Source organism: Cryptomeria japonica, chromosome 11 (genome assembly GCF_030272615.1).
Source record: "Cryptomeria japonica chromosome 11, Sugi_1.0, whole genome shotgun sequence".
NCBI lineage: Eukaryota > Viridiplantae > Streptophyta > Pinopsida > Cupressales > Cupressaceae > Cryptomeria > Cryptomeria japonica.
Genome location: NC_081415.1, coordinates 92,986,183 through 93,009,394, shown reverse-complemented (window position 1 = coordinate 93,009,394; position 23,212 = coordinate 92,986,183). Strand labels below are relative to the sequence as shown.

At 35.7% G+C, this 23,212-nt stretch overlaps 1 protein-coding gene across 1 annotated transcript in view; it reads left to right on the top strand.

Moving 5' to 3' along the window:
- Positions 1-22,624, top strand: part of LOC131860048 (uncharacterized) — a 126,220-nt gene extending 103,596 nt beyond the window's left edge. Inside the window, exons 6-7 of the mRNA XM_059214402.1 lie at positions 21,197-21,334; positions 22,523-22,624. Of these exons, the coding sequence (XP_059070385.1) occupies positions 21,197-21,334; positions 22,523-22,624 (240 nt within the window). The remainder of the gene's footprint in view (positions 1-21,196; positions 21,335-22,522) is intronic.
- The last annotated feature ends 588 nt before the right edge of the window (positions 22,625-23,212 follow it).

Genomic DNA, 23,212 nt, shown 5'->3' with positions numbered 1-23,212 from the left:
GCTATACAAGAAATTCAAAAAATTTAAATGATCGATCCATATGCATAATTAATTTGCCCAGAGGCTTATTTTTGGCCAAAATATGAAGTATTATATATTGCCGAAAAGCTCTTGAGATGAGGAATGTAGTTATGAAGTTAATTTTAACAAATGTGGGATATTTTGAGAGAAGTTTCCATGGGAATGAAGAAGATATTTTTGTAGTTAGGGACAAAGGAGACACTTGGCAATTTCGGTTGCAGACCTAATCTTTTCCCTCTTCTTCTTAGTCCCAATTTCTTCTCTTCTTGGATGATCTCAAGAATTTTGTAAGAAAACTCTGGCAAAATATATTTGGGGGCCTTTTTTCTAGTTTTGAAGAATTACTCTGAGTTAGATGTAGAATTTGATGATGGATATCAATATACAGACCAGATCATTTTGAGCTCACATTTTTGCTGTCTTCTTTCATGCATTTATTGATTTACTGTGTTCTTCTAAATAATCAAGGGTTATTTGATTGGATGGGGATTGGAAGGCAATCTTATAGAGGTATTTTAGGTTTTTCTCTCAAAGGGAGGAATTAAATATATGTAGAACCCCTCTGTTAGTGAATCAGTAGTGTTTTCTACTTGAATTTGATGAATAAGTTTAGCATAAAGGAAAAACTTACATATATGTCAGGCATATATTAAGTTAATGAAATTGAAGTGATAGAATGTATTGAAATGTCCAAACTCAGAATTCTTGTATAGCTTAGGTGACTTTGAAGCCTAGGATAAGGCACTAGTATAGTTTTTCTAGGTTCCATAACCTTCTTGGTGATCAATACTGAAGATAAATGTATATTCTTTTCAAATGTTTTCAAGTATTTGCAAATGTGATGAGGTCCATAGGTTTTTATGCATTGGTTTAATGTGGGTCTCTATTTAAAAGTGTGAATTTATTCACAAAAGGTATACCCACCTGAACTTTAGACAAGTTCAAAGTGTAGAAGGTTCTCAAACCTTGTTATATGTTGTTCTTGAGTTCTATTTCCCTGATCTCTTTGTATGCAGATGGAGTTATTCATTTTCTTACAAGAGGATAGGAGGGAAATCAAAATTTGTGACCAACAAAAGGCTAGTACCGGTATGATTTTGGTGAATGATCAAGTGTAAACCAACCTTGTGTTGGTGAGCTAAGTATAATCAATGTGATGCCAAGTGGAGCTGAGGTGGCAACCATATAGAGGTCGGTGAAGGTTCCATCGATGTGGTTGTTGAAACAACTAGTCAACATAAATGAAATAACCACAAATCACGAGATGGTAACTGACTGTTGTAGCTCAAGGAAGAAATGAAAGAGAAAGATCAGGAAGTAGTTGGCACCTGGTTCAAAGAAAAGAAATTAGATTGTAGGATGACCTCGAGAAGGAAATGACTGGACTATAAATGTGTCAACAAATTTCAAAGAAAAAAATCAAGGACAAGATTGCTATCTTTAGTAAATGTGTGTTGGTGTCATGACAATTATAATTAATTCATCATATGTTGTCATTGATGAAACACATACACACACATAAGCTTATATTATCTATCGGTGTAACTTAAAGTTGTTTATACTACAACTGGTATAGTAGAGGTTTATTTCTAACTAGTACTTAAGAACAACTAGTGTATGTATGAAGATAACCACTTGGTTATATGTGTGTCAACATCAACATGAAGATCCAGCTAAGACTATCTAGGAAGCGTCAAACTCAAGCAGTTTAACTCGAACCGGTAATCATAGATTATGTGATGAGTTATCACCACTGATAATTTTTTATGGTATTTTTGTGATGAGTTATGATCACTTGACCAGATACACTACACCTAGGTAATTGTGTTATGATTTCTTGTGGATGACATGAAATCTAAATGTCTATATATTGGCATCGCAATGAATTATGTTACATAAGTGAAAGTGATATGTTATGTGTGAAAGACAAAAGTGTTAAGTTGTAGAGTATGCAGAAAAGAAGTATTGAATATACTTAAAAGGATCTGATCAAGCAAGTATTGTGCTACACAGATAGATCAAACAAATCCCATTGTCTTCTAACAATTATAATAGAATTAAAATCCCCTAATCAGGTAAGCTCTAACAAGCTTCATTGTTCAAATCTTGTAATAGGGTGATCCATTAGTTTGGATTCAGAAATCATCTACCGAGGTTACTCCTAACAGGGTACTACCTTTCACAGGGTATAAGCTTTTAATCAATCTTTGGGATCTCTAACAAGATTCTCTCCTAGTAGAGCACTTTGAGACCTTAATTGATCGGTTATCTATTACTACGATAATTAACTTATGAGTTCCATCTCACCATGGTTTTTACCTATTTGGGTTTTCCACGTATAAACACTTGTGTTATGGTGGATGTTTTACTTATTGTGGATGATGTTATATCATTTTGGTTTGCATGCATTATGTTTAAAAGTTTTGTTAAGTTCATCTATCGATTAGTGTTTGAAGTAGTTTCATTTTTGGTGTCACTGATTCACCCCCCCTCTTAGTGCTTTTCAAGTCCATCAATTGGTATCAGAGCCTAACTTATTTAAATCCTAATAACTTAGAAGGGAGCCTTGAAACCATCATGGGGGATATGAGCTACTTTGATATGGCTAGAGAGCTTGAAGTTGGTAGAAATGAGCTAGAAACCCTTAGGGTCAAACTGAAAGCTTCACAAGTCAAAAGGAGAGAGCTAACTGAACAACTGTTGGAGATATCTGATAATAGTTCTTCAGATGAGGCCAATATGATGCTTTAGCCAAGGAAGCTGAAAAGTTAAACGATGAGAAACTAAATCTAGGGAGAGAGCTATAAGGTCTTACTATCCACATGAGCCAAGAACTGGAATCCAGAAGAGCAGTTGAAGATCTTATCAAGGCAAGAGATCAAGAGATTGCCAATATCAAGTAGGAAAATGTAACTATGCATGAGCATTTGGCTACAGAAAAGGAAGAAAAGGGGAACTTATAGCTATATTTTGAACTAGGATCATCTTTGAGAGAAAGCCTATCAAAACATAATGAAGATCTCACCAGGAAGCTCACTGAAGCTAATGAGAAACTAGAAAAGTTCAACAAGAGTTCTACCTTGCTAGATGAACATATCTAATAACAAAGGATGAAAGGTGATACTTCCAGACTTGGTTTTAACACATATGAGAAAGGAGAATCATCTAGTACAAAGAGAAACACTCTTAAGAACAAATATGCTTCTAAGATCAATAAACCTACTAGTAAGAAGGTCTTTAAACCTATTTTCTTTGTTTGCCATAAACCTGGTCACACTATAAATTTTTGTAAAGACAAACCTAACAAAAATGCTAGGTACATGTCTAAGAAATTTGAAGGTCATTTATTCACATGTGGAATATATGAACATAGATCAGTTGAGTGCAAATATAGAGCAAATAATCCTATACCGCATATGCATCGAAGACCAAATAGTAACTGGATGAGGAATTTTTACAACCGGGTCAACATGAACTAGCAAAGATCCTACGACAACTGGTTTAGTCCATTTGAGATGGAAAAGGTAACAAATGTCATTTGCACCATCTATTATAACTTTGGTCATGTGGCTATGAATTGCAAAAGAACTGAGAGAGGAAATGAATGACCTTGGAAATCATCTAGTATGGCCTACTATCACTATAACAAACTGGGGCACTTGGCAAAATTCTACAAATCCTAGAAGAACCAACTGATCAACCCTTATAAAGATGAGAAAGGAAAGCAGAAAGTTAATGTTGAAGAAACAAGAGAAGAAATGAATCAAACTTGGAAGAAGAAGAGTGACAATTCACCTAGAGAATAAATTATTCCTTCACCTAGTGAAGAGAATCCTACACTAGTGAATTAGGACTTTTTATATGGCTAAGGGGAGCTTAATGGTAAATCTACCTCTAGACCCCTTGAAGTAAGAGAATTTGAAGACATGAAACTTTGATAACTTTTTATCATTTAGTTATCAACCGGTTTTTCAGTGGTGTAATTAGGGTTTGTAACCCTAATGGGTGAGCATTTAATGCAGTTGGTAAAAAGAATAAAAAAGAGTTTTCACTTTGTTATTTTTACCCTAACGCATTCAAGAAAAGACTTTTGAGAGCTTGCAATGCCTAGAAGAGTTTATTAGCTGAATTTAGTTGAGGTTGCATTAAGATTTGTGTCTTAGAGCTGATTTGAAGGTTGCAAAAGACTAAACTAGTGTGCACTTGGGGTATTCAACCAGTAAACAAGGCAACATGTGGGAAATAGGGTATTTCTTGAAATTCTTGCTGTGAAATCTAGTTTATCTGAAATGACATCATCTTCAAAGTTAGTAGGGAAATTAATGATCATGTCTAAACCTATGGAAGCTATAAAAGCAGATAAGATTGTGTCTTATAATGCATTATCACAAGTTCCTAGTGGTGTCGTAGTCAAGGGAGATTTGTCCAGCTATATTGATTAGAAGATTGAGGATCTAGGATCAATGTCAATATATACTCAGTTGAAATCACTTTGTGATGAGAAAGGAAAAATTTAAACAGAGTATATTAGGGCTTTCAAGAAAGGTTTTCACAATGCCACTTAATTTCTTGAAGATTTTGAAGAAGAGCATATTAGAATTATCTTGAGTAGAGTTCATGGTGAGAACATGTACTTAGAGATAACTCATACAATAACCAAGGAAGCCATTCAGGTTGTAACTAGTTTTTACTCAACCGGTGAAGTACTTGTGTCGAGGCGTATCTCAAAAGAGATAGTATACTCTCTACCTAGATCAACATCAAATAAAAAAGCTTTTTCTGTCAACAATATCAGAGACCCAATAGTGAAATTGGTAGCTATGGTTATAGGCTACAGGTATTTTATTCTAGTAGACTAAATAGTGTTCCATTAGCAGCGGTACATACTGCTTATAGGATGATAGCTAAAAAATACTACTTATGACCTATGTGAGGCCATAAGGAGACAATTAATGTTAAATCTTTAGTCTATCAAGAAGGACAACAATATAAAGTTTAAATATGGACAACTATTGATCAGGCCATTCTTTTATTTTTAGAATTTCCTACCAGGAATCAGAGATCTTGAATGGTCTAAGGATCTACAGATATCCATTCAAATCAAGAACATCATCAAGGTTGTGAAGAATACATTTTCTGCTGCTATGAACAAATATTTCAACGAGTTTCAAAAAAGATGAGCATGAGAATGAGATTGTCTGAGGATGTGGTAAAACAAATTTCCAAACACATTGTTTTCATTGTTACCATTGATTTTTGTTTAATGTAGGCAATTGAGCCAAGAGAAGAAGAAATGGAGGATATGAGTTATGAGGTGAATTATGACTTGCTGATTGGTTATGCTAATAACCTATTAGCATCTCCAAAAGATAAAAAGAAGGCAAAACTAGATATTGTTGTACTTCAGGATACACAAGCTGAAACAAGTATTGTTCCTACCACAAGCAGTAAAGGTAAGAAAAAGAAAGTTGAGGATGCACCTCTGGTGATGAAAAGTACTAGAACGACACGAAGTGTCCAAAAAAAAAAGGAACTGGAACCTAAGGTGTCTATAAAAAAGGAGATAAAGAAAATAGGTCGGAAGTTAATTCTTAAAGAAGAATCTAAAGGAACTAACACTAAAGAAGAATCTAAGAAGATGAAAGCTACCGGTAGAGTAGAAAAGTGAGTAAAAAATGTGCCAAAGGAAACTGCACCTATTGATATCTCAACTCACAAGCCTCCTACCCACTTTGAAAGGACAATGAAGACATTAGGAAGGAACATATTTTACAATGTCAAAGAACATTTTGATTCCTTCACTAAAGATGAGAAGGATAAAATCATTCAGTAGGTAATCAATCATTTGTGTCATTATAGTATATTCCCACATGATCTTGAAAAGAATATCTCTAATTCTTTGTACACTATTCTTTCGAATAAATGGGAGGAAGCTATAAAGGAGGAAAAAGAAAATATTGATGAGATATTTGTACAATATTTTCCTAATTTGTCTAAAGATGAAATAAGTGCTTTAGTTGATCAGTACAAAATTCAATTTGCTTTAAAAGGAAGAAGATTGAAGCTACTTAGTGGAAAGAGGATAATTATTGAGACTGAGACTCATCAAATAGCCTGTGAAATTAAATGGATGGAAGAGCTCATATAATCCTCTAAAGATGAGGAAGATATTGCTAATCGACCTGAAATGGATTAAGAAGAGATTGTACAAGCTGATGAGGTCTGTCCTGTCAAGAAGGATGACACCATTATTCATGTTGTTGATGATGTTCAGGATACAGTTGATCTATCTGGAGACATCACTACACTAGATATGGAGCCACCTAAAATCATTGTCTTATAGGTTACTTTAGTTGAGGAACTGACAACTTAACAAGGAGTGGATATTCCACCAAAAAAAGGACAACTTGAGAAACCCCAATCCCCATCGATCTTACAAGATACTCAAAAGGAACCTAATAAGAATGTTGGCACACAAACTTCTAAACAAAAAATAGAGAAAAACCAAGAGAAAGCAATCGTTAAGGTAACATCTTCTAAACCAACAAAAACATTAGTCACTTAGTAGACTGATGATAATGATGATGATTCATTAGGCATCTTAGGGCCTATCAATGTTGACAACTTCAGTGCATCTAAAATGATGAAAATTTCAAATGTTATGCAATCTAGAGCACACAAAAAGAGACTTAAGGAGCAAAGGATTGAAGCAGAAACCATTCAGAAAGTAGTAGATATTCTGACAAATCTATTACTAGAAACTTCTACAGCACATCTGTCAACCCCTATTAGTAAGCTTGGTCAATTAGTCACTAATGCATCTGACCAACTCACATCACTTGAAGAATCAACCCATGCATATGTAGAAAAGGGTTATAGGAAAAAGTGTGGAGAGCAGATCATGAAGGAAATTGATACCAAAAAATTGGCTCTATCACATAATAAAGCTTTATTAGGAAAAGCTATTGAAATAGAAGGAAAATATCTTTCTTCTACCTTTAATGTTTCATTCTTTTATTATGATATCACAAAAAGGCAAACAGAAATAGAACAAGAGCTAGAAAAGATATGCAATGCATATGTCCCACTTCAGGACTCTATATTTGCTTTTAGCAAATCTATAGATGATTTGCACAATAGGTTGGATTCTTATGATCATGAGAAAGCAAAGAGACTCCAGTTACTAAAGGAATTGAAGGGTCAACTTACAACACAAGTGGACATCCTACAAAGAGCCTACACTAATATTGAAGCTATTTTAGCTACCCCATAAACTAGTTCACTAGATTCCATGGAAGATTTATGTCATGCCTGTGAAGTGTGATACCTGCAGCTAAAACACAAAACACTCAATAGATCATTACAAGAATGGTTAATCAATTTAAATCAAGAAAATGTAAAACCATGACTAAGTGATCTATCACCTCCTAGTAAATGCCAGTGTAAATTTGCTCTCGGATCTAGATAAGAAAATTCCAGTGACTTTACTACACCTAGATGGAGGATTTAAGATGATAAAGATGCAATTAAGCTAGCAAAGATAATGATTAAGCTACATGATTGAATGAATATGCTAGAAAATATGCTAAAATGATGCAATTAAGCTATAATAACAATGCTCAAATGATAAACTACGAGCTATTATGCATATAGTAACATTGCATAAAATGCAAATGAGATGGGATGATTTGTGCTCCAACAAGGCAGATATTTATAGGATTTTCAAGGCCATGGGTGAGGTGGTAGGAATCAATGGTCAAGATTAAGTCTGAAGATATCAATGGTTAAATTGGAGGAGGTTGGTGAAGAGGTTGGTGGAAAGGGAACACTTGGTGACAAGTGTCAAGAAGATTTTCTCATGAGAGGGAAAAGTGTCCAAGGAAAGGGGACATGTGGTTAGGTGGAATGGGTTAGGTTTGGGAATGGTTAGGTTAGGTGGTTAGAAGTTAGGAGAATTTGAATTTAAAAATTCAAATAATAGGAAAAGGTTAATTAATTTCAACAACTCATTATTTGATTTGTTTTAATAAATTAGGAGATTTAGAAGAAATGAATTTGATGGGGAAGAATTAAGTAATTTGAAGTAATTAATCAAATGGGATTATTGAAATGAACCTATTAAATAAATCCTTAGATTTATTAATAAGTAGATGAGTGGGAGAATTTAATCAAATTTCTAATAAATTTAAAATTGGGAAGGAGGATTAATTAAACAATTGCTTATTCAATTAATTATCTTCAAACCATTTTCAGGTGTATACATTTTGCCCCTCTTTTAAGTGAGGTGTGATGATGCATTGATTCAAAGAATAATTTCATTTTGATCATGATATCGGTTTGACAAGATGCCCCAGACCTTGATTGATAAATTGCGATATGATGATGCCCCCTTAGGAGATCAATTGAGATAATTGATTTGTGGAGCACTTTGATGATTGTGAAATTGATGTCCCGATTAGAAAAGATTTGATTCTACAACATTGATTGATGAAAGTGCGAGTTCTTTGATCACAATGGTGTGGTTCTTGATGTGACGATTGATAAATCTTGATTGACAAGATAAGATTAATGAGATTGATAAGATCTATACTTAGTCTAGTTTCAAGAATGACACCTCCTGTATAAGACAAAGATGATCAAAAACATCTGGTTTCAAGAGAGATATATCCTGTATAAGGCTTGATCAGAATGTCTGGTTTCAGGAAAGATACATCCTGTATAAGACATGATATAATAGATTAGATGTGATCGATTGATAGAATGGATAAGGTTGATTGGATAAAGAACTAGTAGTTTATTGATATCAGGTTACAAGACAAATTAGATATGTTGATGTTGGTTCTGTTGAGGGGGTAACATAAGATTGGCGCTGGGTTGACAATATCAGGAGAGAGATGAGTCATCAGTCTGATTGTGTATACACTTATGATGATGCTTCGATGATTCCTGCGATAGATTTAGCCTTGAATAAGAGGAGCATGTGGGATCCCATGCAAGAATGAAATGCAAGCTAAATTTAAATGTGAATGCAAATGAAATGAAAATCTATGACTGGACTAGTCACTAGATTATTGCTTGTTTTTTGTCATCATTGAGCTTTTAAAATGTGGGAAGTGAGTGCAAACATCAATGGTATAATTAAACCATGATGACTTGAGCACTTCTTTCCTAGATTTTGATATTGTAAGTTAGCACAAGCATCGAGGTATAATTAAACCAAGATGACTTGAGTGTTATTTGCATAAAATGGGTAGTATTAACCATTGGTATATGTAAATAGGAAATATCTTTGATGATACTTCGATAATCATGTCCTGAGAAAAATTTGCACCTACTAATGATTAATTTACAGATAATAGACAAGAAAATATCATGTTCACTCCTTGTTTCTCTAGTCAAAGACATCCTAGAGTAACTTAGAAATTATAATAGTGAAAATCAAGATAGTAAAGTTGAACCAAAGTGTTGAAAATCATTATCCAAAAGATCATTCCTTGAAAAAATGTGCGATGTGCTTAGACTGATGTGTGATAGCTTGATGGTTAACAATGTGATTTTATGTTTAATGTTGGATGTGTCTCAGTGTTTTTGCTTGACAAGTGTTGTCTAACTATTGTTTTACCTGTTTGGTTAAGCTCAAAATGATTGTTAAGTTTTGCCCCCAGCTAGGTGTAGGATTTTGCCCCAATCCTAGAAACAATTATTATGATATACCCAATGATCCAAACCATGGTGAGGGATTGGTTGCGATGGTCATGTTTGCAAAAAGTCTTATGATGGATATGAATAGTGTTGATGGAAATGAATGCAAGCGGAAAGATGCATGAACTAATAGATGGAAGAGCTAGCTGATAGATAGTGCCTGTTTGCTAGGTTTTCACCATTTGTTTTTATTTTATTGCACTTTTTCTGATATTTGATTTTTTTTATTATATATATATATATTTTTTTTTTTTGCTGATTTTTCATTGTTTTTGGATTTTGCTGATTTTTCACTATTTTGGGATTTTCTGATTTTTCACTGTTTTTGGATTTTGCTGATTTTTCAGACATAAAACTTCTTTAGATACATGCTATTGATGGATTCCTCAAGTTGATCCCTATTCTATGTTGATAGTTGATATGCTTTTGATCCAAATACTGTTGTGACCACAAATGGACCTAACCAGTTTGGTTCAAACTTCCCTTTCTTTTCTCGATCTGCTTGGTTGCATGGATTTTCCTAGAGTACTAGTTCACCAACTTGAAATTCTCTTGGTTTGACCTTGTGATTGTAACTATGACACCTTCTTTCCTGATATACCTCCAAATGATCAAAGGCATTTTTTCTTCTTTCATGGATCAATTGTATCTCTTGCAATCTAGATACTCGTTGTTCTTCATCTGGGATAAGACCTTTCAATGATACTTGTAGAGAAGGTATCTCTACTTTGATTGGTCGAATTGCTGCTGATCCATAAACAAGAGAGAAAGGTGTGGCACCTATTGGTGTGCAGATACTGGTATGATAAGCCCATAGAGCAGGGTTTAATTGAATATGCCAATCTTTGCCAACATCATTCACTATCTTTTTGAGCATTTTTAGAATAGTTTTGTTTGATGCTTTTGCTTGCCCATTTCCTTGTGGATAGTAGGGTGTGGAGAATTTGTGTTGGGCCTTGAATCTCTCACATAGCTCTTGTACATCCTGATTCTTGAATGGTCACCCATTATCAATGATAATGGTCATGGGTATTCCATAGCAACAGATGATGTAGTTCAAGATAAATACAACAATTTGTTTTCCTGTGATATTTATGAGAGGTACTGCCTCAATCCATTTTGTAAAATATTCAGTAGCTACAAGGATGAATTTGTGACCATTAGATGAAGAAGGATTTATCTTTCTTACTAGATCAAGATCCCATTGGTAGAAAGGCCATGATGTTGCCAAAGCATGAAGTTCTTTGCATGTTTTAGCTATCTGAAAAAGAATCTCATTCCATAGTTGGCCAATAATAGCACAAGCATATGAGTTTTTTCAAAAGGGTAAGACCACTTGAAGGAGTGCCACAAATGTTGTTATGGACTTCATGTAAGGCCTTCTCAGATTCTTCTATCTTGAGACATCTTAAAAGAGTACCGTCCAGACTTTGTTTAAACAAGGTATCCACGGCGAAAGTATAATGGTAGGATTGGCGAATAAAGTTTCTCTTTTGGTTTTTCAATAAATCAGGAGGTAGGGTATTATCTTTTAGGTATGTGTAGGTTTGGCCATATTGGGAGGAATCATGCCCAAGAAGGTGGCAAATAGTTTGGGAATCAGGACAATTATGAGCAGGGTAAAACAACTCTTCCACCAGGAATTTGTAACGCTCTTGATTTTCTTATGTCTGAAGGAGAGAAGAAAGTGTTGCCATAGCATCTGCTACTTTATTATCATTCCTTGGAATTTGCTGAAAAGTTATTTCTACAAAATATTTCTTGATATCATCTACCTTCTTCTTATAAGGCATTAGTTTTTCATCTTTTGGTTGATAATCTTCATTAATTTGATTGATGATAAGCTAAGAGTCTCCAAAGACTTAAGCTATGTAATGTTCCATTCTATAGCCATTTTGATCCCTGTAACTAAAGCTTGATATTCTATTATATTGTTGGTGCATGGAAAACTTAATTTTTATGCTTTTGGAATTGTATGACCTTACGGTGTGATGAATAGAATGCCTACTCCTGATCCCTATTGTGTTTTATTATTTATCTTTTCTTCTGGACTGATATTTGAGTGATGTATTTTAAGATATGGATCCACCCTTGGACTGTCTATATAGGACCAAGTAAAATTTATTTACCTCCTTTTGAAGGGTTCGAGGTATTTTTTCCTTGCTAGTTCTGATAGAGAAATTATTGGATATAGATCAGTTGTGCCAATGGTAACTACCTCTGTTGGTTTGATCATGATGGATGACCTTTCTTGATAGTGCATAGGTAAAGTGTCAAATCTCCCATCTTCTAGCACCTCAAGGAGGTTTTCACCATTAGATGTGTCCTTTCTTGTTACTTTTTCCTGGTCTAATGTTCTAATTAATATGAAAAACATGTTTTAAGGACCTGAAACCTTTAAGATAGGATCATAAGGTAGTTCATTATAAAGCAACAAGACCAACAAAAAAATAACATACAAAAGACTAGCAAGAATTCCAATGTACCAAAAAAATAGAGAAAGAAAGGAACAACTAAGTGAAAAGACAAGATAAAAGGTCTAAATGACAAACAACTACAAGGACTTAATTAGATCAGCCGCTTTAGAAACCAACAGGTCATAGTTTGCCGACACAACTTTGAGTTCTTCAATCTCCTTATTGATCTTTGTCTCCTTCTTCTTACCTCTAGTCCTCATTCTGGGTCCTTGCACCTCTCCCATACCTTCTTTGTTTTGGTATTTTGGATATGGTTTTGTCATTGATATCAACACCTGTCAACACTTATCAACACTTGGACATTCTTGATTGTGTTCACCGACATATTCAGTGACTTATGCACAGTCACCAGTATCTGGTTCACCAGTAGGTTATATTGTTCATCGGCACTTGGAGATTACTTGGTTATGTCAAAGATATTGATTAGACACTTTGTTTTGGTGATTTGTTCATTGGTCTATTCAGGTTTGCATATTTTTTGTTACTAGCAAATAGGTCTAGGTTATGCACTGGCAAGCATATCTATTCCAAATCAGCATGACACGTCAAGAAGATGATTTTTTATTTTTGTAAATGCATTGAGCCAACATGATGCATCTGATATTGATTCATTTGTAATTGATTTTATTGTAATATCCTTAGTGAGCCAACCTACTCATTTGGCCTTAGGTTATGGTATAAATGTAAGATCTCATTTGTGAAATTGATATGGGAATGTAACAAGTGGTAGAGCATAAGGTATATGTGAATATAAGCAAAGCTATACACATAGACATTATTCAAGATTGAAAGAAGGTTTGAAGAAGGCAAATCAGAGCTAAACTGGTTCTACTTCCAGCATATGAAGATGCTATTTTGAGGAGTACATTATCATTGGATTTAATCATCCAATTGTAGTCAGTGTGACTCCCATTTTTTGATTGAGTAGTGAGCTTTAGGTAGTTTGCCTTTCTGCATGTGCAGACTCGATATTGTACACACATACTATCTGTAGTAGTATCATCTGATTATGGGTAAGGTTTCCCACCATGGTTTTTCCCCTTATAGGGTTTCCACATACAAATATTTGTGTTATGTGTTGTGGATATTATTGTCTTTCTATTTCATGTAGTAATCTTTACCGGTACTGCAATTAACTGATAAAACTATCTACTGACATAAATTTTGGTTTAACGGTATTAAGCATTAAGTTTGGTTAATTTAGTTTTGGTTTGAATTTATTAAACAACTGATTCACCCTACCCCTCTCAGTTGTCTCTGGGACCTAACAATTGGTATCAGAACCTATTCCTCTTTTTGCAGAAGTTTAACAGCTTGAGGAGATCCTATGGCTTCTAACTATTTTAGGAAGGACAATCCTAAACTTGATGGAGCCAACTATGGCATATGGAAGATTAGGATAGAGACACATTTGAATTGCATTGGGAAGGACTTATGGGATGTTACAAATAATGGTCATGTTGCTCCTACTCAAGGTCAACCTAATCCACCAACCTTGGCTAAAGATGAAGAAAATGTTAGCAAACCAAGAGAAGCACTTTTGAGCACATTGTCGGATCAGTAAATCATGGGATTATCAGATAGATCTACTACTAAAGCTATTTGGGACAAATTAGAAACATTGAATGAAGGTGATACCATAGTAAAAATTGTGAAACTTGAATTCTTTTGAGTTAGGTATGAAAATTTGAAAATGGAAGAAGATGAAAGTATTTATGCTTTTATGGAAAGAGTAAATGAAATTGTTTTGTGTATACAATGTTGCGGAGGAACCTTAAGTGAAGATGAAATTGTTTCTAAAGTCTAAAGAGCATTGCCACTGAAATATAAAATGAAAGTTACTGCTATAAATGAATGGAGAACAATGCCTAATACATCAGTATCTAGAGACAGATTTAGCTTTCAAGGCATCATCATCATCTATAGCATCATCATCATCATTTGATAAATCTGATTGGAAATCCTTTTATGCAAGAGAACTTGAAGAAAGTAGGAAGGAGAATGAAGAACTAGAAGAACTTGAAGCACTATTTGCAAGGAAAATGCCTATGTGGCATATGCACACTCCAATGAGACATTGTAGGTGATTGAAGGTTTTGTCATTGACGACAACCTTACAATCCTATGGCACTAGCAAGGCATTACACCAGCATCAGTAGAACACACTCTACACCGGCACTCAGAACACCGACACTAGCACAAAGAAAGGAAGCATACCAACACAGAGGCCGACAGGATTTTTGATATATTATATTTTGTTTATTATTCAAAAACTTTGTAAGCCGACTTGATACCATTGTAAAATGACCTATATATATAAGAAGTAATTGTAGGACATTTTGTAATAAGGTATATGGATAAGAAAAATCATTAGGCAGACCTATTATACGAAATATAGGTTAAGGGGTATATGTAAAGAATAGAGCAGAAATCGGTACTAAATTTGGCATTGAAGATGCTATTGTAAAGCAGTACAAGTTATTGGATTTGTATAATCCACATTGTAAGTTAGTGAGACTTCCCATTTGAGCAGTGAGCTCTAGGCACTTGGCCTTCCTGCATGTGCAGGCCCCTCTTGTAAGTAATATTCTCTTATTGGCCAGTAAGTGAATATTGTGGGTCACAAATCCCACTGAGGTTTTTCCCACACTATGTTTCCTCATTAAAATATTATGTTATGATGTGTTTCTTATGTGGTTGCTTTCATTTCTATTTATTGCATTCTTTCTTGCATACCGGTACACTATTATAATATGCTCTACATGTTTTAAGTTAAGAAATTTTGATCACCGGTTAGATACTGATTCACCCCCCCCTTCTCAGTATTTGTGGGAATCCTAACTATTGGTATTAGAGCTTGGCCATCTATTCTTAGAAGCCTAACGGCTTGAGGAAGATCTTGACACCGGTAGAGATGGAAAATGTGATGAAACAACTTGAAGTAGCTCTCTCAGACTATGATACACTTCAAGGGAATTTTACCATTGCAAGGAACAAGAGAAGAGAACTTTGTGAAAAAATGTAGAGTGAAAATGATGAAAAAGAAACTCTTAATGATACAATAAGCAAGCTGAAGCAAGAGAACATGGCAATAAAGAATGAGATGTAGGATATGACTATGAGATTTTGCAAAAAAATTGAAGAGAGGAAAAAGAATGAAGAGGAACTCACTATAAGACTGAATGATGCTAAAAATACAAATACAAGACTTGGTTATGAAAATGACTTATTGAAAATAGATCTGTTGCATAGACAAAATGACTCAAATGAACTCATGAGACTGAATGAAATCTTGGAAAGAGAATTGGCTGCTGCAAATCAACACAAGGAGAAATTCAAGAAAAGCTTAGAAGAACTTAATGAGATGATAAAGAATCAAAAACCAAATGGTGACAATAATGGTTTAGGCTTTGAAGTTGGTGAAAGCTCCAACACTGCAAACACATAGGATCACAACAAACTGTTAAGACAACCAAATGCTTATAAATTAAATGGCAAATGCTTTAATTGTAACAAGTATGGTCATAGAGAAAATCAATGTAGATCTAGAAATTATCAGAATACCAATACACCCACCGCTCAATGTTCAAAATGCAACAAAGTTGGTCACAACTCTAAAAATTGCAGAATGAATGTGAGATGTTATGTTTGTGGAAGATTTGGACATCTATCAAATCAATGTAGAACACAAACCCACATAGGATATGGTAAAGCTATTCAGAAAAATAATGTGACTTGTTATGCTTGTAACAAGATTGGGCATATTACAAAATTCTACAGAAGTAAAGGATCACAGGTAGATAACAAAAGTTCCAGTTTGAAAGGAAAAGAAAAAATTGAAGAGGTTAAGCAAGAATTCTCAAAACAATGGATTAGGAAGATAGATCTAAATATTATTGGGAATACTCCTCCACCGGTAGAACCAATCAACACTTCACCGACAAGATAGAGTAGTGCTTCACCGGTAGGATAGAGTAGCACTCCATCGGCAAGAAGCTCTTCATCAAATTGAACAAATTTTATTTGAGGGTTTGGCAATCAATGAGACATATGCTATTATTCCCTCAGTTAATGGTGAGAAGTTAGAAGTTACCTCATTACCGATAGACAATGTTAAAAGATCACTTAACCGACATGCATTAAATGTGGTAGTTAGCAATTTCAACTTTATAAATTTGTGATTTTGGCTCCATTTCACTTCACTATGAATTCAAACTTCCGAAGAGTGTGAAATCTCCAAAGCTAAGGAATTTTCAAGCAAAGAAGCAAAGCACTCCAGCAATCAATCCATCCTAAAGTAGAAAAAGGTATTTATCATCATGGCATCCACCTTTGCACTTGAATATATAGCAAACCCTACTGTAGTTGAGGTTATAAAATGCCCTAGGCCCGTGTTTCAACTAGTTCCCAAGGTAGCAAAGAAAGATGACAATATAGGTGCTTTTTCCCAAATTCCAAAAGGAGTTGTTTATGTTGAAGACCCCAGAATATACATCTATTGCAACATAGAGGAATTAGGAGATGAAGAAATCAAAACCATGTATAAATCTATCATATGTGATGATTCCAGAAATGTAAAACCAAAACATAAAATTGTTGAAACCCTAGGATTTACTGAAATCCTCTACATTCCTGAATTTCCCAAAGAAGTGATTAGGATAGTTTTGAGTAGGGTACATGGTGAATTTTTTTGGTTAGATGCAATTCACAAAATTACCAAGGAATCTATTAAACTAGTGATAGGGTTACCTGTTGTCACTATTTAAGAAATGGGTTTTCTTTTCCCATGATTGGCTAAGTTTTGAAATTTTTGGGTCAGGTATGCTACTGGTTGTTTCAAATATGTTCTAGGTCTTTAAGGGTTAAGGGTTTAGTTTTTAAGCACTCAAATGTCTGATAAAAAACCCTCTGGTTTCTACTTCTACATTACTTTATTCACTTAAGTAATGGGTCTTTAAGTCGTGCAAAGTGTCCCCCTCTTGTTGCTTGCCTAGGCGGTCATTAAATAATTGTAAAAATTTACGCCTTATGCCTTTTCCTTCTAATGTTGTCGGGTCCTGTAAGTATCATGCAACTCTTAGATAAATCTATGACTTTCACTATTTTGTTAGGCAAAGTTGCTGGTGTGTTAAGCTATGTGAAATAGCGAAAGGCAAAAGCAGGCTTGACCGTGTGCATTGGTGGCCAGCTTAACGAGACTCCATCTTGTTTTAAATCCAATGGCTCGTGTTGATTCATAGCCAAAATAAGCAAGTAAGTTACCTTTCATGAAATGGCAAAAAGGTTTGGCAGGACCCAGCAGTGAATACTTTTCCATGGCTAAAGGACGATCAAGTTTAAAAGAAATCAAAGGCTCACATAGTTTCGCGGTCAAGAGATGCTCATAGTTTATTCTTTGTGAAGTAGCAAAAGGTTCTAGGCCCACACAAAAGAGGTTCCTAAAGGCATAACGGATGCGCAACTCTCATTTGATCTGACAACTCACGTGAATTTGCAAAGGTAAGATGCTAGTAGTTTAAAGCCTGAGAAATGGCGAAAGAGCTAGTGGGCCCGAAGGACAAGCGAGGCATAAAGGTAAAGGCCAATCAACTCTGTTTTGATCCAACAGTTCCTATAACTTCATGGTTGCAAATGAATTGGAGATTAATGTTTGTGAATTCACAAAAGATAGGTGCAAGTGACATGAAGGCGTGATGTGGCATGACAGCTACTGCTTTTTGTAGAGCTCGATGGTGATGTGTCGAATGACATGTGGTTTTAAAAGGTGATTAAGGGTCCGCTTGGGTGTAACCAGTGGCTATGTGGGAATAATGAAGTAAGACACATGGCTGACTCAGAACTAAACCCGAAGGGGCTTCCAGGGCTAATAGTCGAATGCCATGTGGCATTTGTTAACTGGTGAACAAGTAGGGTAAGTAATACCTGGATGAAGGTCCCACTTAAAAGGTGTTCATCTCAAGATTAATCCAATGCTTCTCATTATTTCATGGCCCAAAGATGGAAGCAGATTAACCCCTGTGAAATAGCAAAAACCATTAGCCATCAAGATGAGGCGTGGTTAGTGAAAAGGGTTGACCGCCCCAATTGGAGATAAAGGCAGGGTAGTTAGAGCTCCATCTAACGCTTGGCATACCTTCACAAAAGAAAAAAGCTCGAGGGATAAAGCTTGCGAAGTGGAGAAAAGGAGGTAGGGCCCAACGCTAAGGCAAAGAGATTTTGATAGTGTAAACACTGATCAAGTCTCATCTGATCGGATGGCTGGCATAGTTTTGCTAGGTTAAAGTGCACTTTGGCTACTGTCTGTGAAGTAGTGAAAGGATTTCTAGCCCATTGCTGGATGAGGAAAGGTAAAAGGGTAAAGGCAATGCAAGTTTGATATGATCTAGTGGCCAACACAGTTTTTCTAGGTGAACGTGGAAGGATGTTATTCTCTACAAAATGGCAAAAGAGTGGAAAAGAAAATACACAGGTTTGTTATGACCCATTGGAGTAAAATTTTTATACTCTTTTATGAATTCAATTCTGAAGGCACGGCTGAAGCATGTGGTATCAATTTCGCAGTTAAGAGCCCAACTACCATATATGATCTCGCATCAATTGAATGAAGGCATCATTTTGAAGAGTTGTTGCAGAGAAGTGGGTGCAGAGCAGATAAAAATAGGTGCAGAATAGATTTCTTCAAGCCAAGAATAGGTTCTCTTGTACTCTTGCTTAGCAATTACTTGACAGTTTGTTTAAATTGGGGTTTTTGATTCATTACAGAATTGTTGTGGTTAGTAATTAAGTGCTTGCATAGTAATTTTAAGATGGCACCTAAAAGGGAGTTCTTAGGAAAGGTTGGTTACCATGAGAGGGCAATCTATGATGATTTCCTAGAATAGTTGACCATGTCAACTAATGTGGCAGCTAAGGTAAAAGAATTAGTACCAAAAGCTCCTTGCTTGAGAATAGGAGAAGGACTATACAACAAAGGCAATTAGCTGAGAGACCCACTATCAGGGTTGTCTGGGTTGGGCTTATTTATGGTTGGATTTGGTATGAGACACTCTCCAGCCCTGTTGAATAGTATTTCAGAATTGGATGTAGGACAATTGGTGGTTCTTAGACTGTTCATGGATGTAGACCTCCTAACTCAAATTACACACAACTATGACCCAATTACAAAGAGTATTAAGGACATAAATGGAAAAACCCTCATTGAAATTAATGATGAGGAGTTCAAAAATGCATTCAAGCTTAGTGAAGTATCCAACTATTTGGAAGCCATCAATTTCAAATCATTGGCTCAAGTTTACAATGCACAGAGGAATCACCTTAGGAATGGGCCTCTTAAAGATTTTTTTGTTAAGATAGGTGGATTAGCTATTGTAGGACCCAATACTATGGAGCCTTTCTCCTTGAATCTATTCACCCTTAGAGCTAAGGGATTATACTGGTCATGTTGCCGAATTCTCAGAGAAGATACTAAAGAAAATATGCCAACTCATTATATGTTAATGATCACTCAAATTTTGAACCCTTCTCTGGCAGTGACATTTGATTATGCCCCCTATATTACTGATGCCATCCATGAAAGCTTGATAGGGATAAAGAATGGAAAAGTGGATAGGCCTTTTGGATGGTACTCCCTCCTCATGCACCTATTTCTATTCAAAGGTGGTGATTATTTTGCAAATGGAATGGATCTTGTAAAAGAAAAGGATGGAGAGAAAATGCCAATTCAGTTATGGAGTACAGTGTTGTCATGGGATAGAGAAGATGCTAGCTACTTGAGGTTTGATAAGTGCTTTGCATCCAAAATCAGGACTCTTTTATGTTTAGAGAATCCAAGAGTCCCTAAAGTTCTTTTGGAATTCATTAGACCAAAGGAGTTTGCTGAAGACATTAAGATTGTCCATAGTTGAGGTGATGTGTATTTATACCCAGTCTCCACAGTTTTCAGAGTGTATGGTTTCAAAGGCACTCCATTTTTGTTTCCATACCAAGTTTGACTTAAAATAGGAATTATAGAAGTCCTCAGGCAAATTGGTAGTGTGCAAGAGGCAGAGCTAACAGGTAGAGGTAAAGGGACCACTTTCCCTACAATAACTATAGCACATCAATTTGTGATAACTAAAGGAGGTTGGAAGCATTTTGAAGATTTCCTTCAACCCTACCACTTATCAACAACAGTATCAAGGTTTACTGACCCTGAAGATTTCTTCAACGACATGTTCATTAAAAGGGTAGTGTACAGAGGCAGACCTCACCAATTCAAATTCCTTGAAGACCTAATCAGGAATGAGTTCGATTTGGATGAGAAAGAGCTAAGAAAAGAGAAGTGGGTGGCCTACAAGAAAGCCCTAGATTTTGTGCACCAATTTGACACCAAAAATGACCCTTTGTCTAGTTTCCACCCTTTTGAAGAAAAGGCTAAATTCTTGATTCTTTCTTTTGAAGATGTGATGCAAACATTGAAAGAGAAGAGGGAGGTAGTGATTAAGAATAATCCTAAGAAGGAAAGACTAGTTTTAACTAGGTTTACATCTACCAAAGCAATCCCTCTAGGTGATTACATGCTACATAAAAAGTCTAATTACAGTGTATTAATGCCAACAACAGGGGAGCCTTCTACCTCAAGAGGAAAGAGGAAGATATAGGATGTCATTGACATTCAGGATAGCCCAAAGAGGCAAAGAGTGGGGAAGGAAGTGCAATATGATGAACCCTTGTATTCCCCATCTCAATCCCCTATTCACATAGGAGATGAACAGGTAGCAACTGAGCAACTGTTACAATTGGACATTCTTTGGGAGATAGCCTACACCTATCATGAAGTAGAAGAGGGAATGCCAAAAGAGCCCCTTGGTGTTGAGATGGACATAACCACAAACGAGTTCAAGGGCTAGGAGTTGGATCCTAACATCAAACAAGCTAGTGAGGATTTCCTGGCTGACAACAACTTCATCACATAAGGAGCTTTCATGCAATTCATGTCAAAGCAAAATATTGATCAGTTTAATACTAGATGTGAGAAGAGGAAGGGTGAGAAGCCCCACAAGGATCCAGTTGTGGTGGAGGAAGAATTAAAGCAAGAAATGGCCAATGAGCTCAAGACCATCACACCTGAGCAAGGAAGAGACATGGTAGTAAAGGTTGGTGTACTTATTCTCCCTGAATGGGATATAGTAGATGCCTTGGTTTTAGAGGCAGTGAGGAAAGAGACCAAACCTATGGAAGGGGTCACCTTCAACAAGGACAACGCAGCCCTGGTCATGTGGTCTCTAAAAAGAGATGAAAATAGAAAGAAAAAGGACACCTCAGGGTCAAGTTAGCTTGGAGGAATGATAGTGAAAAGAGTGCAGAGCACTGGGGTAGTAGAGGCTGCTAGCACAGTCCTAGAGACTGCAAAGTTTAGTGTTGTAGTGGCAGAAAAGGAAGCTAAGGAAAAGGTAGATCTCCAAGCTAAGTTGGAGATAGTTTTAAAAGCTTACAACAATACTAAGGAAGGGGTAAGGGGTAAAGATAGCATCATTGCCAAATTGACAAGTTAGTTGGTAGGACAATACCATCAAGGTGAGTCCTCAACATTAATGATTTCTTCTTCCCCTGCAAGGCCTCCACCTACTAGCCCCATCATTGAATTCCCACCATCTCCAGCACCTTCTAGTTCCCAATTAGTTGAGATCACTCCCCATGAGTTGGAGAAGCTAAAAAAGGCCCAAGCCCTATTTGCACAGAAGTATGACGAGAGAGTGAGGGCTACAATCTTGATTTTTTCTAACACTATATGGTCCTCATTACTATACAACAACATGAGCAAAATTTTGGAAATATGGAATGAGCTCAATGGAGACAAGGTTTTCCTAATGCCTATTTTTGACAAGTGGAAACCTAGAGAGTAGGATTTGGAACTTAGTTGTGTATCTTATGATGAAGTAGGGGCTGACCCCATTATTAAATCCACTTTTGATATGACAAAGGACCTAACAAAGTTGGCAGGAGTAGATAATGCAGATAGAAAGATCAACTTGTATAAGAAATAGTACACTGATCAAGTATTTAATTTACTCCCAGTGGGTTTTGCCAGTCCAACTCAATTGAAGGACAAACAAATATGGCTTAGTGAATTAGAAGCCAACTTATCTTTAAGGATAAAGGGAATCATTAATATAGATGATACTTCCCTACTTGTCAAAACAATTGAGGAGATAGAGAAAATCAAATCACACTATGGTTTTCTAAATGTAGAGGTCAACAAAATGAGGAACTCTTGGAAAAGGTTAGCCAAGATGAAGGGGAAAGTGATCAACTTCTCATGGCTTGCTGATGATGTATACTAGGAATGGACAAGAAAGTACACAATGCTGGATGTAGAGCAGTTAGAAGAGGTTGCAACAGAACCACAAGCAGAGGAGGCTACAGATGCTGAAAAGGACTTGTAACCACTTCTTGAAAAGACATTGTTTGTAACAAACTTACTGTTGGAAGATTCGAAGCTTGTATGCATCCATGTTATTATAAATGGATGCCAAGACCAATGTAAAAAGGGATCACAAGGGATTGTAAGAAAATGCTACAGAAATTTATCTGAGCTTTTTTCTAAATCTTAATGGAGAACATTCAAATGTTTTTGTAATATTTTCTTAAATAATATCAATACACAGACCATTGATTTTAAGCTTAAACTTTGTGTTGTCTTCAAGTATGTTTGCAAAATATTTGCTATTTCATTCTAAGTAATCTAGGGTTATTCTTTTTGAATATGAGTTGTAAGGCAATTTCAAGTAGATGTGCTTCTTAGCTTTTCTCTTTAGGAGGGGAATTAAATATGAAGGAATCATTTCTATCATTAAATTCTTTATGGAATACTTCGAATTTGATAAAGTGCATTTAGTTTGGTATGAATAAATTCTTATGTATGTCAGGCATATGTGGGGATCTACAGAAGCCAAGCTATTAGGATGTGTGGAGATATTTGATTGTGGGAGTATTGTTTGAACTTAGATGACTCTGTGACCTGGATAAGGCAT